The sequence below is a fragment of the Camponotus vicinus genome, unplaced genomic scaffold, assembly GCF_025532165.1.
Source record: "Camponotus vicinus isolate PSW18456_S1 unplaced genomic scaffold, iyCamVici1.0 SCAF_8, whole genome shotgun sequence".
Taxonomy (NCBI): Eukaryota; Metazoa; Arthropoda; class Insecta; order Hymenoptera; family Formicidae; genus Camponotus; species Camponotus vicinus.
In genome coordinates, this window is record NW_028141980.1 from 16,511,620 (window position 1) to 16,528,764 (window position 17,145).

Consider the following 17,145-nt stretch of genomic DNA (forward strand, 5'->3'; position numbering starts at 1 on the left):
CACATATTCACCTAAACTCATTTAAAAAAGTTGTGAAGCGATTCGCGTATCCGACTCTATTGTGGCGAAAATGTTATCGCGATTGGGATGCAATCACGAAGACAATGGTTATCACTGAATGGCGTTATCTAACGTTTAATTACTCATTTCTTGGACGTTATTCAGCGCGATGTACAACGATGATTGTCTCGAGTGGTATCTACATATGTATACGTCATTGTTTTCGTAACGCATTCGTGTGTTTGGACGGTATCAATATTTAGATATGTTTATAATTTTACATTTTTTTTCTCGCAAATTTGTGTGAATTGAAATACGCACATCGTCTTGTATAAACGCAAGACGAATTTGTAAGATAAACATATAAATATTGGGAAATTGCTATTGAATAATAACGATAGAATGTTAAAAAAAGATATCGATAAAAAAAGGAAAGTTTGTAATTGAACTTCAATTAAACATTTCGAACACATATTTTGCACGTTCGAAAAGAATTGGAAAAATGTATCATTACTGAAATAAAACCTTCTCGCACATGTATGTAAAAGAATTATCGTATCACCCGTTATCAAAACTCGCCAGATACTGGACCTTGAACATAGAGGCTGTTAATACACTATTTGTCCCCAGAAGGCAGGAAGCAAAAATCAGTATTATCGTTACCCTGTTCCGTTCAGCGCAAGAACAGTCAAATGAAAGAATTCAGAGTCAGTGTAACGAGTACTTCGTTCCGTGGTGCGTCTTTCTCGGATTGTGTCTCTCGTTAATCATTATAAAATATCAAATTATTAAGAATTATTATTTTCGAAGTTTTAAAGCTTCGAAGATAATATTTCCTTAACCCAGAGTAAAAAGAAAGTATTAAACATATTAAAGTGAGATGACTAAAAAGGTACATCACTAAAAGTATATAAATTCTCTTCGAAATCAGCGAAAAGCGACTAATTAATTAGCTAAAAAAATCCGAAAAATCAAGAATTAATTTTAATAAGATGACGAAGAGTGCTCGTTATTCGACTTTCAAGGAGCCTCCCATCCCAGGCTCTTGGACCACCGGAAATATCGCACAACGTTTCGTTTCGAATTGGCTGCTGACGTGCTGTTGCGGTTGCTGTTACATGGGACAAAAGACAGCTTCAACCTCAGGATCGAACGAAGAAAAGATCTCGAAGTCCACGGTCGAATCGCAGATTCCGTCGAACAATTCTGCGAAATCGGGAAACGGCGTTGAACTCGTGATGGAGGAAATTCCTTTGGCGGATGAGGATCATGAAACATCAAAAAATGAGACACGGGATGTCACCGAGGATGATGCTTTTTTGATGAACAAGAACGACTCCTCGGCTGATATCTCGGATTCCAAGAGCAGTGGAATGAGACGCGTGATCGACAGTTTGCCGATGCTTCCGAGGAAGGAGAAGAAATCATCATCATTTAACGACGACAAGAATGTATCGGAAAGCGATTCGGAAATAGGACATCCTGCGAGCTTCTTCGCCAAGTGTTCTAAACGATACAGGCAGCAAAGAGCGATAAATATTCCACAATTGATAATAAGTTAGTCGATAGACAATTTAAATAATAATTGAAAAGTTTGTAAAAAGAAGGCTAATCATGAATCATTAAAAAAAGAGTTAAAAACTTAAGATGTTAAAATGCTAAATCTTTCAAATTAAAATTCACCATTAAAATTATTTTACTCTAAAATAATCTCAAAAATTGAAATTGTGAAGCAAAAATGAGATCATTAAACGCGATTATTATTCTTATTATATATTGTGAGATGAAAATTATATTAGATGTAGAATTATATTATATAAAGGTGTTCAGTTAGGGAAAAATTTTACAAGCATGACTCACATATTTATTAAATAATAATTGAGAGAATCCCAAAATATTTTTTAATATTTAGGAATTTTGCAAGATCTTCATGAAACTTGGACTTATTTAAACAATCAATTTTCTTACAAGTTCTCATGGAAATTCTGTCTCTTGAAAATTCGTCATTTTTGTTTTTAATGTCTCTTAATATTGAACATTGAACTCTGAATCAATTTGAATAATCGAGTTTTTTACCTCGTGATGTCACAGACGATGGCAGCAGTTTGTCAGAGGCATGCAGCACGCCGATTATTGGAGCAGGATCACGAGCAGGCTCTAGTCATACAGTGATGGATATGGACGATATGGATCCGGGCCATCTCGCTACTCGCTCGTCTCTGTCGAGTCTTGGAGTAAGTGTAAAATTTATTTAAGAGACGTTGGAGATAGTTGCAGTTATATCTTGCTAAAATATACTTACAATTGCATGAGATACCAAGACTAGTCTTAATACTGTCTTGTCTTGTCTCGAAATTCGAGACAAGATCAAGACAAGATTTTTAATTAATTATCGAGACAATATCAAGATTAATATTTTATCAAGATTATTGATTTTTAAAAGCAGCTAAAATATGTAAACTAGATAAGAAAAAAATCATTACATTATATATGTACTTAAAAAAATTTATTTAATAAGTAAAAATATTTATATTAACAAATTTAGAAACAATTAATAGAATAAATAAAATAAACAATATAAAATTTAACATAATTATTTAGCTACACAAAACTTGTAGTACAGGTATAGTATAGTACAAATCGCGGTTCTCTGATTATGTGTGTATGTGATTCGCGTCTGCACATAAATAGTAATAATTATCTTAAATTATACTATAAAGATTATGTTAAATATATTATTTTAAGTTTGAAAATTTTTAATATCAATATAATATCAATATAATATAATTTTTACAAATATTGTCTTGTCTTGTCTTGAGTGTTGTGCAACGTTGAAATAAATACATTGCACTTGCCATTCCCAACTTTCCGAGAGAAATTGCGTCTATTACGGCAATTTAAGGCGGAACAAATTGCGGTGTTGAATCTCGGAATGAAAAATGAACGGTTCTCGTCTCGCGCTCGGAGAGTTGATCATTCTCAAATTTTCGCAATTTTAACTTTTGACAATTCCAGGCACGCTCGGACTCGATGGCGTCGGTATATAGTGGTGCGGGGGAGGGACGTTGCTGCCGATCCGTGGTCGTCACCGGCGAAGTGGAGTTCGCCTTGCAATACGATTATAAGAATCTGACGTTCGAAGTGCACGTGACCAAGTGCAAGAACCTCGCGCCCGTCGATGTGAAACGCAAACGATCGGATCCGTAAGTGATTTTATTTAATTTGTCGATTTTTCTTTTTGAATTCTATTTTCCTATTTCAATTTTATTTAATTTCTCTTTTTATTTAATTTAATTTCTCTTTTTATTTAATATTATTGAATTAAATGCTTTCTTATAGAACTAAAAAATAAAAATTTATAATCTTGTGTGTGTGTTTACCACACAAATTAGTTATAGTCCTCTTTATTCTTCTTCGGGAAATGCTCTTTTTTGTAAAATAAATATGACGGAAAATATACAGTATTTAACTTTTTACAATCTTTCTTCTAGATACGTTAAGGTATATCTCTTGCCGGACAAATCGAAGAGCGGCAAGAGAAAGACAAAGGTGAAGAAGCATACGTTAAATCCGGAATTCAACGAGACGTTAAAGGTAAGTTGGTTCTTTTGATGTTGATTGTATCGTTTGCATGACAATTTCGGTGGGTTCGTCATCGCGCGGTTTTAGTTCCATATGAGCCTGAGCGGCCTGGAGACAAGAACGCTATGGCTGACGGTCTGGCACTCGGATATGTTCGGTCGCAACGACTTCCTCGGCGAGGTGCGAATGCCCCTGGAGAACAAGATATTCGACGATCCGGCGCCGCATTGGTATCCCCTTCAAGAAAGGGTGAGTTTGTCTGCCGATTATTTAATCGCGCGATATATATATATAGTCAATTTTTCGTCGGCGAAAGAATCATTCTTCTTGAAATTTCGAAAGTTAGAATCGTCGATCGCCTCCGAATGAAGTAAGTCTCTTGGACGTCAGTGTGCATTCAATAGATTGCATCATTGTGCATTTAGCAGATCGTTTAAGAGATCGTTAGTCCTTCCTTTCTTTCCGTCGAGGCTGCTACTTCGGAGCTTTTTATTACAATATGCTTTCGTTATGTTCTTACACGCGCATGTGAATGCAAAATATACTCGAATACATGACTAGATATAAGTATATGTTTTAATATGTATTTATATTTTTTAATATTTTAAATATAATATCGAATCAAATTATTTTTCTAAATCAGGATTAAATATAATTAATTCTGATATTCTTCCTTCCCTTTAAAAAATTAAAGAGGTTTAGAAAATATCGCGCAATTCATAATTTCGATAATAATTTTGATGAGATGTAAATATAAAAATTAGAAGATTTTAATAATATAAGTTTTCAATGAATACATAAGAAAAAAATATATAATATAAAATATGAAAAAATTATATAAGAAAAGAAACTATATATATATTATAATTTATAATTAAAAATTTTTCCTATATTCTGTATTTTTCTGTATTTACTTAAGAAAAATCTTAACGTAAAAAACTGAAATTCTAATTTTTGAGGGCTAAAGAATTAATGATTGCGAATAATTGGCTCGCAGACGGAGCCGTTCGACGATCCGGTTGCGTATAAGGGCGAGGTAATCGTCGGCCTGAAATTCGTCCCGCCGGATCCGACGCAGCAGGAACGCGATCGGGAAAGCGGGACAGAACGTGGCGGAAGTTCCAAGACGAAAAAAAATTGGAGCCGCGGCGCCCTCCACGTGCTTGTCAAGGAAGCCAGAAATCTGCAAACGCGTGGCAAGAACTCGGGCACCTGCGATCCCTTTTGCAAAAGGTATTTTCTCCTCTTGCTCCTCCTTATTTTGAATATTATATATTGAATATCATCAATACATATATATTACATTATATTATATTATATTATATTATTTGTTACATTATATTACATTATATTATATATTATATATATATTATTAATATAATAAATATAATATTGCGAATTTATAGTATTCGAATGAAAGAATGATAAGCAAAATATAACTGTAGTAAGTTATTCTTTATGACAAGTACAATGTATAAAATTGGTCAATTTTTTAAATTTAACTATTTATAGGCAATAACTTATAGTCATTTTTCGTCCCTCACTCTTTTTTATTTAAATATCATAAATTCAATATTTTTAATAATTCGTTTTTAGTTTTTTTGGAAAAATCTCTTGCAGTCTCTATAAATAATTTTTTTCAGCTATTTGCTTCCCGACAAAGGCCGATCCGGTAAGCAGAAGACCGGCGTCGTTCGTAGATCTGTCGGTTCACCGGTTTGGGGACACACGTTTATCTACAAGGATGTCAGTTTGCAAGAATTGGCAGAACGCGGATTAGAACTGACAGTCTGGGACCACGATCGAATCGCCAGCAACGAATTCCTCGGAGGAGTTCGATTTAATCTCGGCACCGGTATGATTAATAAAAAAAGCCAAGCACATATAAATAATATAAAGAAATTACACACAGAAATGTAGATGTCATAATTAGATTTATTCTTCTTTTCAATTAAATTAAATTTATCTCGACAGATATAGCAAATAATAGATTTCTCAAAAAAAATCTCAATCACATGGTTTGATTATAAACAAATTAATATAATAATTAACAAAATAATATATTAATTAATATGATTATAAAGTGCCAATTTTTCTGTTCGATCTTCTATATTTCAAAGATCTGTTAAGGATCTCTTCTCGCGGTTTTTTTGACGATAATACAAACGCGAACGCTTTCATTTCAGGGAAGCATTATGGGAAACCAGTGGATTGGATGGATGCGACCGGTCGCGAATTATCCCTATGGCAGAACATGCTCGAGAGGCCGAATTTCTGGGTCGAGGGTGCAGTGACGTTGAGGCCAAATTTGCACAATCACGGGAAGAGTAGCGGCTCTTAAAAGCAACAACGCGATAAAGATTCGCTCTTCGATTGTCATTTCCGAGAGAGGAACCGAGGTCCGGAAGTGCTGTTTTAGTCCAAATTGATTATATGTATATAGCTCTAAAGGCGTCACACTTACGAGCGTAATAATCTAAATAAATAATCGTGAATAATAATGAAAAATCAGTGCCTTCGGAAGCAACGTAAATTCGTCTGATTTCCTTGAATGAGCCTATAGACGAAAATTTCCTGCGAACTTCCGATCCGCTGCGAGGATCATCAATTCAATGCATCATTGAGGGCTTTTATATTATGTAGTGGAATAATCGTGTGAATTTTTTTGGCTTTTCTGTCTTTTCTTATCGTTATGCTTTACTATTAATTTCTATATGAATCATATTCTCGAATTTTCTATATAGGAGTTTCATTTCATAAAAGTCTATTATATATAATTCCTAATGAGATCGCATAAGATAATTGCTTCTCGGATTTCTTTTCATTGATATCTCTTTTGTTTTTATTTTATTGCCACACTTTGACTATTTTAAAAAAAATATTATTTCTTGATGAAAAAATTGGAGAATTCAATTAATTTTATTAATCATTTTTCCTCTTGATTTATTTAACGATAAAAATGATAGAAGAATTGGCTATACATTAAACTTTTCTTCTATTCTTGCTTGTGTATCTTTCACTATATATTCTTTTACAAAGCCGGAATTCGTAACAACTACATTAACATTAATTGACGTGCCAAACATGAAAAGTTGTGGCGAACTCATGCTGCGATTAATTTCTTTAATATTTATATATTTTTCAAATTGAAGTTATGTATTATTAAGTACAACTTATATACTTGGCTTCTTATTGTATCTTTAAAAAAATATCGTTTATTTTATATTCATAACATTTTCAGTTTCCTTTCAAATTATTATAAAAATTATAGCGAGATATATTTTACTTTACTTTATTGTATTTTACTTTACTTTTACTTTTCTATTATAAAGTTGCTTCACGTTATATATTTTTCTTTATTATTTTCGATTGCAATTATTACAAAGGATCTTAAATAAATATCCAAGTAATAAAATTTCGTGCAATATAATCATCGACATTCTTGATGATATTCTTGAAAAAATATTCTTAGATTCTTATAAAACCCGAAATGGGAATTAAGAGCAAGAATGAGTCCGTATAAACAATCAGAATAATTATCAGCATCTACGGACATGTAACTTCTTCGCTATTTGCGAATAAACAAATTAAAAATGGCGAATAAAATCTCGCCGAAAACTTCCAAACTGAGTTCCAAACCGAGTTGAATTACGAAGTATTTTCAAGTTTTGCGAAATTCTATGTCATAAAAAAGAGATATTTGAAAAATAATCTGATGCACAAAAATAATTCAATAAAATGTTTAGTCCTTACAGATGCACATTATTAGTCTACGAAAATAAAAAAAATTGTAATATATTATGTTATGTAAATTTATATGAAAAATTGCAAAAAGCAAATGAACGAAGGAATCGTTCTTATATTTTAAAATCATCAATTTTAGAATTTGATTGAAATATCGTATGAAGGATTCTTGATGCGTACAGTCTAAGAAAAATTATTTTTTTCTAGATTCGTAAAAAATAATTAATAATGTATAATTGAAACTTGAGTAGTTCGTGATTATCGTTAAAATTTAGATTTTCTGAAAAGACATTCCACGCAGGTCACAGGTCAACCTGACATATCTTGAATCCTTTTAATCTTGTCGCATCGAGATTATATAATAATACGGCACAAGTAGACATTGATAATTTATCAATAATCTATCATTGATAATTATTAATTTGTTAATTTCCATGCATGCGAATATTAAAAAACTATTTTCTAAATCTCTTAGAAAAACTCCATCGCAATTGCAGTGATAATTTTATCATCGAAACTAGTATTTATCATTAAATAAGAATTTAGGCAAATGGTGGATTCTTATAAAAAATATTCGTCTTTCATTGAAAGATAATTATTTGTGCGACAAAGAGACGATAATTCATATATATAATAGAGAATTGAAGTACTTTGTAAAATACATTTCCTTCGTCCATTTGTTTCTTATCTTGTCGAGTAAATTATACTCGAAACTTACGAGTAAAGAGTTCGGCGTTTAGAACGTTTGAATTTTGTGGACACTTTCCTTTCTTGAAAAGAAAGATGCTTCCAGCAATATGTACAATAGAAGTGAGCGAGTCTCTGGAGCGAGCAAGCAAAGGAACGGTGTATTTAAGAGATTTAAATATGACCGCTTCCCTCTTTTCACAATTTGAATGCGAACACATTTTCGTATAGATATATATTTATATACGTATACACCGAAAACTCGCCATTCATATATGTATATGTACATTAAACATGAAGTTTTCTTCCCGTAATTTCAATAATGATCGTAAGCTCGTATTCGTGATGTACGATTACGTTAAATGCGTTCAGCGATCCGTTCTTTTCTTCGCATCATTTTGCATGTATTTAGCGTTAAATATTCTGTGATTCGAACAAACAACATACGGTAATTTCACTCACATTTAGCGTTAAATGCGTTGTTAGATCATGCTATAGATACGGATCGACGACTCTCGAGTGTTCCAGCATAAATCGAAGGATCGAACTGACACATATTCGTACTTAATTGATTTATTATACCTTCGATTATATTTGTGAATGTAAGTTGTTGCGTATAGTTAGCTATATAAGACTTTCTCTTCCTAAATACAGGGTTTTAACGAAAGGAAATTATAACTGCCTTTAACATTACGTAAGGATTCAAGTGATGTGTGTAAGCTTCCTGCAAAAAAATAGATGAATAAAAAGAGTTTAATTTTTGGATATATTGATTATATCTGTCAATTTCTGGCGCTCGGCGCAAATTATATTGCTAAATAAGATATATTTAAAGTAGGGAATTTAATTTAAAAATATGACTTTTTTGATAAAGAGGAGAAAACGATTTATTTAACTTATCTCTTGTGAAAGTTAATTAAAATAATTGAAAAAAAATGTGACAAAGATAGGATTTGAGGAATTATAAAAAACGAATACTCCGATAGAGGAAATATAAGGAACTTATAATGTAAGTAAATTAAATTTTTAATTTAGCTATTTTTTGCAGGACCAATATTTGCGTGGTAGATTTAAAACTAACATAAATTCTGAATAATATATAAGTATATATACGTACATATAAGATTTCGATATTCTCGAAATACTGAATTTAGTATTGTCGTGATAATTGTATGTCGAGCATGTTTACGGACCAATAGCAATAGAAACTCGAAGAATTTATTATGATAACCCGTTACGTTTTCTATCTCGATAAAATCCTCATGTTACTCTACGATATGTTAAAGTACTTAATATTACGAAATGTAATGTTAAAACTTAGAGAATCACACATTTATTTATATGTCGTTCGTCGGTGTGTATATGATAATAAAAATTTTATACGTTTACTCGTATGCTTCGCGTAATTTATTAATTGCGAGTAAGCATAAATTAGGCACATTATTATTCGAGAAAAAGGTGCATGAGTAAATAATCATAAAATTTAGTTAAAAAGGGGCGAAGATATATAAATTATTGTAATATAAAAAATTATAGATTCATTTTACGTTTGAACTTATACAAAATAGTGCGATGATTTAAGCAATTTTATTTATAGTCTTAATTTTATTCTCAGCAAATCATTTTTAAAATTAATATTATTTATATTTTATTTTTTCAATTGAAAATTTTTTAGTCTTTTATTTTTGTGAAAAGATATAAAATATATATCATTATTTACATTATTATCATTATTTTCTTAAAGTAGATTTCACAAATTAATATTAAAATTGTCATTTGTATAAAAATTTAATTGTTATCATGATATAAGTCTTGTATATACTTTTATCATTAGAATCGGTAATACTAATCGTATATATCGCATGATAAATTTTAATAACATCAAAATCTACGAGATATATTTCACATTGATATTTCACATTGATAATGTTTCATTATCAATCATACCTGACTAGAAATATCGCTTCGATATTTTAAAAAGGCCACGCTTAAAAATATATTTGGACAATTCCTTTTCAATTAGAGATCGTTATTCGAGATGAATCGATTGCCCTCTGAATTCTTGCCGGAGTATCGATACTTGCACTTGCCGTACGCACCTGTAAAGTAAAATTTATTATTAATATACAGTACATTTACTTCAATCTCTAAAGTGTATAAATTTAGAGAATTCAATAACAATCTTTAAAAAATCAAAACACTTAGAGTTGCATTTTATAAAATGTCTTTCTTTCTTTTTTTCAAAATAATATTTGAGAGTTTACAGTTACAATTGAACGACTTGATTTGACTGTTGCACCTCTGTGATCCTGAGGAGTACGTAGCGAATTCGGCAAGGGTGTGTAATGGATGTTGAAATATATGTCGTCGAACTCGTTACTAGCGTGTGTCGACCTAGGTACGGACTTGCGTACTAATTCCGGGACAAGTTTGATTGTCCTGGAGTACTTGCCACGAGCTTTAGCGTTCAATCTCTCCTGTTGAGTGACTCTTCGTGAGTCCAGGAAACGAAGACTCGGAGGTAAAATGTGAATGGCATAAAGCCTGTAACGGTCATAATCGTCCTCGTCGGTGGACACCGGATTAGTGAGCTGATCGGGACAGCCGGGGTTGCCCAGGAGGCTTACGTACTCTATATTAGGACAACATTCTCGTATCCGCTCGAGAGCTCTGTCGATGTTGGATATCTAAGAAGAAAATATATCCTGTGTAATTTCTTAAAGGATTCAGAAATTTAAAAGGACATTTAAACGAAAAAATTAAATGTCGTTTAGGAGCCTTTACTTTATCTTTTAGATATCTGTTTTATTTTGAAGAAAAATAAAATAGATAATTTACAAGCACATTAAAGAAGGTTGATATCTTTAAAAATTTTTTAAATTTTTGGTTTTATGTTATTCTTTGCTGTAATATCATAAATTTTTTTAATTTCTTATAGAAATAAGATATTTTTTTGAAAATTTATATCACATATATTACAAGTCTTCAAAATATATTTCAGAAAATATTAAAATATTTTTGAAATCTTAGAAATGTTTTGCGAAAAAAGATAAAAACAAAATCGTCTCTAATAATGAAAAATGACTAATAAAATTTTAAAGAAAAGGGATATTGTTTTAATAACTGAATTTTAATATAGAATTTTTAGATCTCACACACACACACAAAGTATTTTCACATAAGAACTTCATTATTTATTTTATTACTTTTCCGAATAGTGCATACCTTGTTGTTATTTATACTCAACGTAGTTAAAGTCGGGATGCACGGCAGCGTTTTAAGATCATCGAGCTTATTATTGTCCAGGATCAATTCTTGAAGTTGCTCGAAATCCTTTACGCCGGAAACGGTGGTCAATTCGTTATAGGAGAGATCCAGCCCGAGACAATTGTGACCGACGACTCCTACCAATCCATTGGGAATTTTTTCTGCTCTTTGTCCGGTGTACCAAGCCTAAATTATCGATAGCATAAGAATAAAATAAATAAAGAAAGAAGGAAAGATATAAATATTTTTAGAAAATAAAAAATGTAGAAAAATCTTTCAAACTTTAGAATGAATTTTAAAAATAAAAAAATTATATTATTGTAAACAAAAATTAAACTTCTGACAATCTTTATTAATATTTTTTTAATCTATTGAAAATTCGAGCCCCTAATATAATATTGTAAAAGAAAATACAAAAATACATACATACATACTTTATTGATAAATTTGATTTTTGATAAGAATTAAGATATTGCTAATATCTTTTAAATCTAAATTGAAAAAATGTATTGAAATAAGTTAGTCATATTCAACAAAAGAGAAAATTAAAGTAAGACTCACTCTTATATTTTCTCACACATTTTCCATAATTTTTTTTTTAAGTTCAATCAAGTATACTCAACAACAATAAAAAGTGCAAGAGAGTGTAGTCAAAAAGCGCAGACTCATATCAATCGACGCATATCATGTGTGCGCACTAATCAAGTGTTATTGCACGCAATTAGAATCGATTATTTCTATAATTACCCGTCCATTATCGAGTGTCAATGCGCTCCTGTTGAAGTCTTGCTGACTGAAACCCGCCATGTTGCACGTTATGTGAGCACGTTGCCCCACACAAATAGAGAGAAAGAGAGAGTGTTATCGCGCTGTTAATAATATAGATAACATTTATAATACGTGTATACATGTGTGTTATTATAGTAAAATTCGATATCTTGTATGGATGATCACATATTCAGTGTGGCTCGTTGGTCTAGGGGTATGATTCTCGCTTAGGGTGCGAGAGGTCCCGGGTTCAAATCCCGGACGAGCCCAAATTTTTTTATACTTTTATTTTCAATTTCAATCAATTAATTATTAAATAAATAAATAAATAAATAAATAAATAAATAAATATATATATTTATATTTAGGGTATAGAGGATATTATTCATTCAACACATATACCATAGATATTGTATAAAATATATGTTATTATTTCTTTTAAACTCATCCTATATATTCTATATACAAAATTTTATAATACATGTTATAATTCATTTTGGTTTCATTTCTTATTTTTTTATGAGCTTCATTCTTTAAAGACTTTTGTTACTTACATTAAAATTACATATAAATATATCTCTTTAACATTTTTGTTTCAATAGCATTATTTATAAATTCATGAATCCTAATAATTGATAACCTGCAGCTTAATATTTTATTATGATATGAAATCGTTCAAGGTTTTTTTATTCTTTTTTAGTTTATATATCCTGTGAGATGTGCTGCTTAGTTTTAAAATTTGTGTTTTGGAGGACCCTGCTTCTTGTTCACATTCCTTGATATCTGAATGAACTTGTTCATCCAACTTGTCTTGATTTAGCTTGTGTACGGATTTATCTTTAGAATCGTGAAGAATATTTTCATCAATCTTTGGAGAATTATCACTAAAATAAAATATAAATATGATAAACGTAGTGTACTTAATAAAGCATATTATACTATACCATATTGTACTATACCTTATGCTGTTCAAAGATATTTTAGATTCTATCTTTGTATGTGGTGTTGACAAGTTTATTTTATTATAAAAGTGGAACATAGATTGGAAAGCTTGTACAAAATCAGTTGCAGTTGGTGCAGTAGCATCAATGTGAAACAATTCTTCCCTGAATGGTTTTGTAGCAATATATTCTATAAGAGATATAAATAATGATGCTTAACTTTATTAAATTTAATTTTGAATTTTCAATTGTTTGAAAAAATAACAATCTTAAAAAAATTATATAAAAAAAATACATACTCCTAATCAACTCTGCACCTTCTGCTTTATATTCTGTGATTTCCTCATCTTTTCGTTTCACTAAATCCAGTAGAATCTCATACCGGCGAACCAGTTCCATCGATGACAAGCAAAGAGGCATAGTCACATTTTCCCAAAACTGTTGTGGTGCTTCTTTGAGAAGATCTAATGAGAATCTCAATTTTACAAAATCATGATCCTTCCGCAGCTCTATTCGATATGTAGAAAGTTCTAAAATATATGTATGTATATGTTGAGGAATATCGTTTAACATATCCATTACCAGTTGCTTCCAATCAACAGCCTCAAGATTTAAGAGAGGATTCAAGGTCTAAAAATCGACGCACTATATATTATATAAAATAAATTTGTTATTAAGAAAGCTACAAAATAATTCCTTAAATGTCAAGCTATATTTTTCTTCTATGCGATTCTTATAACAAATTATAGAGATTTTAATATACGTTGTGTACAAGTTATGTTTAAGTTCAGTGATATATCTATATAATTATAAAATTATTGATTCAAATACCTGGAATTTGTGAAACATAATTTCATCTGTCAGAGTCTCCATCCAAATTTCCTTCAAATTCGTTAAAAGAACTTTCCACGATTCATTCTTCTTCGTGAAGCAAATCATATGAGCCTCGTCGTTTATTTTAACATTTTTCCAAATCCTGTTTTGTTCGCAGCTGTCCGAAATCATATTTACGTCGTGATTTCCGATCTTGGTGATAAAATAATTAAATAAAATTTGAAATACAAACATATAAATTATGTAAAGCATAAACAGTATTGTTTATCATATAACCTATCAGAGTTTCTTATTAAATAATTTCACGACCACATAATGCTATTATAATTAATTAAATGCGATAATACATTTTATAATAAAATGTACCATTATATTTATAAAACAGATGTTTGTATCATCTGTTTCTGAATTTAAAATTTTGCAGAAAAATATTTGTTTACATAAATGTCCATTGACATATGAAATGTACCTAGAAGTGCCAAGTGAAACAGAGTTTTCAGGCCCTCTCATTTCGATATATCGAAGCGCGATATTACTTGCTATTGTGACGTCCCGCCATTTTCAAAATTTAATCTTAACAATAATTAAAATAAAATGCACTCCTCTATTTTTTTAAGAAAGTATATATATATTTATTTCTCTCTTTTTATCTATAAGTAATTAAATTAAATTCAAATTTCATTTCAAAAATGTTTTCAAATTTCATTGATGATTATATATATCCTAATCATATTTGCACAAAAAATTAGGAAATTATATATATAAGATTAACGGAAATATCATGGATAATAATTTAACAAAAAAATATAATCTAACAATTAATCAAATTTAATTAAATTGTTCAATTCGAATTCAACTTTCTCTGTGAGTTAAATGTAACTGATTATGCATCGCGACTAATCGGAAATTTAAACGGAGACTTTCTAGATATTTCCTGCCAATTGGTAAGCATAGCAGGATTACACTTGCTTGCATAAAAGGACTCGCGCGATTTATCAGTGCTATGGTTCTTGCACAATTTATCATATAGCGTGAAATTTTCCGTTTTACGTAAAGACGCTTTTGACGTGTTGTCGAATACTTTTTTCCCTTTCGTTATCAAATAATTACGAAATAATACGTCGTCGTATTTCGGCGAGAGTTTGAGAAATTCTTTCGCCAAAATTTTATCAAATTCCACGCGTGGTTTTCTTGTCTTTCCATTTTCTGCGAAGTAGTATATATCGAAAAATTTTTAGATTTTTATTAAGAATTAAGAATCTGATATATATATTTTTAAATAAATAGTAATTACTATTATTTATATACTATTTATTCGTACATGTATATAATAATTTTTTCATTTATTAATAAATGCAATAATTAATTTAAAATATATGTATATGTACAACTTTATTATATATATTACCGTGCATCTTCTCTTTAATGATTTCTTTTTCAGCAACAGTTTTACTGATATCAGTTTTTGATAGTCGATGTTTTCTCTCCGTATTATTACTATTGTTGAAAAATCTAAATTTTAAATAGGGACTTCCAGTTTCGTTTATATATTGTGATGTCATTACATGCTTCGATGCTTTATGCTGTAATAAAAGCTTCTTGAAGAAAATTGTAATGACGAGTTTTGTTTGTAATTATTAACTCTGTTGCTGATATAAAAACATAAAAGGATATACATTAATATAAAAAAACATTTAAAAAAGTTACTTGAAAATTAAATCACTATTTTTTACCAATTTCTGAAGAATTTGATCTTTTCTCCTATATCTCGATGCTAAGGTGTTTAAAATATCCTTGGTATATGCATTTATCTTTCTTGTGATGCTCGATAATTCGTTGTATTCGAGTTTAAGTTGTCTAACGAGATAACTCTCAACTTCCGAAATCGATATATCGGAGTCGATCGCATTATTTAAAAGATTACAGGATACTCCTACATCCTTAACTAGGATGGCATCTTGAAAACCGTTAGTTTTATTACTTCTGTAATGTGAATCTTTCTTATTCAATTCTTCTTCGATTAAAGAAATTTATCAAAAAGTTAGCGAAATAAAATAATAGAAAGAGAAAAAAATAAGGAAGAGAGAAAATTGACAAAAATTTTAAGAATTGAAAGCAATATTTCTTAAATTAAAATTTTTTACATCACTTAAATTTCCAATTTTTTGGAAACTAAAGAACATGCGCATTCTATCATCTAAGTTTCATATTCTTTATATTGCATTTAATAAATAAAATTGCACCTATAATAGGGAAATCCGCAATAATCGATCCTTGACAAAGATTCGTCCTGGATTATTACAAATTCATCGCGCATATAATCTTTTATGATATTAGTCGAATTCGATGATGTTGAAGTAATCGAATTTTTATCTTGTCGTGCAGAGAAAGCATTCTTGAAATTCTTCGTGCCGGAAATTGCTGAATATTTTTTCTTCTCTGACATAATATTAGCATCACTCGTTTCCGGCGAGCTAATTGCACATATCTGGAGAGATAGATCTGATTAATTAGTGATACGCGATAAGCGTATAAGTCTTATATTAATTATATTAATAAGGCTTGATTATTTTATTATTTATTTATTAAAGAAGTTGTTATAAATATATATAAATATTAATAATATTAAACGAATATATATTTATCACATTTATATATCGTATTATATGTATCACAGTGATAGTTACCTAAAAATGTAGCGCGGAAGCAAACGTAACGTCGCAATACACGAGAGAGGATGTGACGACAATTACTTATCAACAGATTCATCGATTAAAGGATTCATCAATTGTATGTAATTACCGAGATTCTGAGCTTTCTTCGGCCCATCACCGAGAAACACAAGCAGGTACCGTATTCGTATCTTTGTCCCACATTAGACGTATCCATCACATTATAATAAAATCGCGATATTACCGATTAATTTTGTAAAACAAAAAAGACTGAATATTTTCTTGTTTTTGACCTGAAGAGAACGGGGTTATATTACTTACCCTTCAATAAAACGATCGAGATTAATTCTTGGCTACAATCTATAGACAACTTCATTGTCGCTTGTTAAGAAATCTGTTTTCAATACGTATAGGATGTCACATACTTTAACACTTCTTTTTTAAGAAATAAAATCGTAAATAAAAAATCAAATTCTAACATAAAAAAATTATATATATATATATATAATTAAATTGATAAGTAAATTTTGAGACAATTTTTTGTTTTAGATAATTGCTTGTTGTTTTTCTTATTTAAGTATAAATAAATTAAAGTCTACATTTATAAATAAAAAGTTAATTTGTTGATATATATATATATAAATTTATAT

At 30.1% G+C, this 17,145-nt stretch overlaps 4 protein-coding genes and 1 non-coding gene across 10 annotated transcripts in view; 2 read left to right on the top strand and 3 right to left on the bottom strand.

Annotated features, from left to right (window-relative positions):
- LOC145976211 (uncharacterized) overlaps positions 1-9,407 on the top strand; it is a 57,141-nt gene extending 47,734 nt beyond the window's left edge. For both annotated transcript variants that reach the window (XM_083107247.1, XM_083107248.1), the window contains 7 exons: positions 2,092-2,234; positions 3,016-3,203; positions 3,492-3,594; positions 3,670-3,831; positions 4,580-4,815; positions 5,226-5,437; positions 5,769-9,407. In XM_083107247.1, the coding sequence (XP_082963373.1) occupies positions 2,092-2,234; positions 3,016-3,203; positions 3,492-3,594; positions 3,670-3,831; positions 4,580-4,815; positions 5,226-5,437; positions 5,769-5,923 (1,199 nt within the window). In that variant the 3' untranslated portion in view covers positions 5,924-9,407. The remainder of the gene's footprint in view (positions 1-2,091; positions 2,235-3,015; positions 3,204-3,491; positions 3,595-3,669; positions 3,832-4,579; positions 4,816-5,225; positions 5,438-5,768) is intronic.
- Positions 9,408-9,869: 462 nt separating this feature from the next.
- On the bottom strand, positions 9,870-12,119 carry LOC145976214 (leucine-rich melanocyte differentiation-associated protein). Of its 2 annotated transcripts, none has more exons than XM_083107253.1 (4): positions 12,028-12,119; positions 11,239-11,466; positions 10,313-10,700; positions 9,870-10,112 (listed from the first exon to the last, which is right to left on the bottom strand). In XM_083107253.1, exons 1-4 carry the CDS (start codon positions 12,085-12,087, stop codon positions 10,033-10,035), a joined length of 756 nt encoding a protein of 251 aa, XP_082963379.1. In that variant the 5' UTR covers positions 12,088-12,119; the 3' UTR covers positions 9,870-10,032. The 2 variants fall into 2 exon arrangements, with proteins under 2 accessions (XP_082963379.1, XP_082963378.1); XM_083107252.1 differs by having other exon boundaries at positions 10,284-10,700.
- A 126-nt stretch (positions 12,120-12,245) lies between these two features.
- Positions 12,246-12,317, top strand: Trnap-agg (transfer RNA proline (anticodon AGG)). The gene has a single exon. It is a non-coding gene; the product is annotated as a tRNA-Pro (tRNA).
- A 168-nt stretch (positions 12,318-12,485) lies between these two features.
- LOC145975776 (non-homologous end-joining factor 1) lies at positions 12,486-14,302 on the bottom strand. 3 transcript variants are annotated; one of them, XM_083106474.1, is made up of 5 exons: positions 14,190-14,302; positions 13,821-14,015; positions 13,289-13,619; positions 13,008-13,179; positions 12,487-12,932 (listed from the first exon to the last, which is right to left on the bottom strand). In XM_083106474.1, the coding sequence occupies exons 1-5, from the start codon at positions 14,190-14,192 to the stop codon at positions 12,707-12,709; spliced, it is 927 nt and encodes a 308-aa protein (XP_082962600.1). In that variant the 5' UTR covers positions 14,193-14,302; the 3' UTR covers positions 12,487-12,706. The 3 variants fall into 3 exon arrangements, with proteins under 3 accessions (XP_082962601.1, XP_082962600.1, XP_082962602.1); XM_083106476.1 differs by lacking the exon at positions 14,190-14,302 and adding an exon at positions 14,100-14,165; XM_083106475.1 differs by lacking the exon at positions 14,190-14,302 and having other exon boundaries at positions 12,486-12,932; positions 13,821-14,090.
- A 157-nt stretch (positions 14,303-14,459) lies between these two features.
- On the bottom strand, positions 14,460-16,830 carry LOC145975775 (uncharacterized). Of its 2 annotated transcripts, none has more exons than XM_083106472.1 (5): positions 16,626-16,830; positions 16,067-16,311; positions 15,557-15,806; positions 15,232-15,406; positions 14,460-15,029 (listed from the first exon to the last, which is right to left on the bottom strand). In XM_083106472.1, exons 1-5 carry the CDS (start codon positions 16,710-16,712, stop codon positions 14,707-14,709), a joined length of 1,080 nt encoding a protein of 359 aa, XP_082962598.1. In that variant the 5' UTR covers positions 16,713-16,830; the 3' UTR covers positions 14,460-14,706. The 2 variants fall into 2 exon arrangements, with proteins under 2 accessions (XP_082962598.1, XP_082962599.1); XM_083106473.1 differs by having other exon boundaries at positions 14,462-15,029; positions 16,511-16,718.
- Between the last annotated feature and the right edge of the window lie 315 nt (positions 16,831-17,145).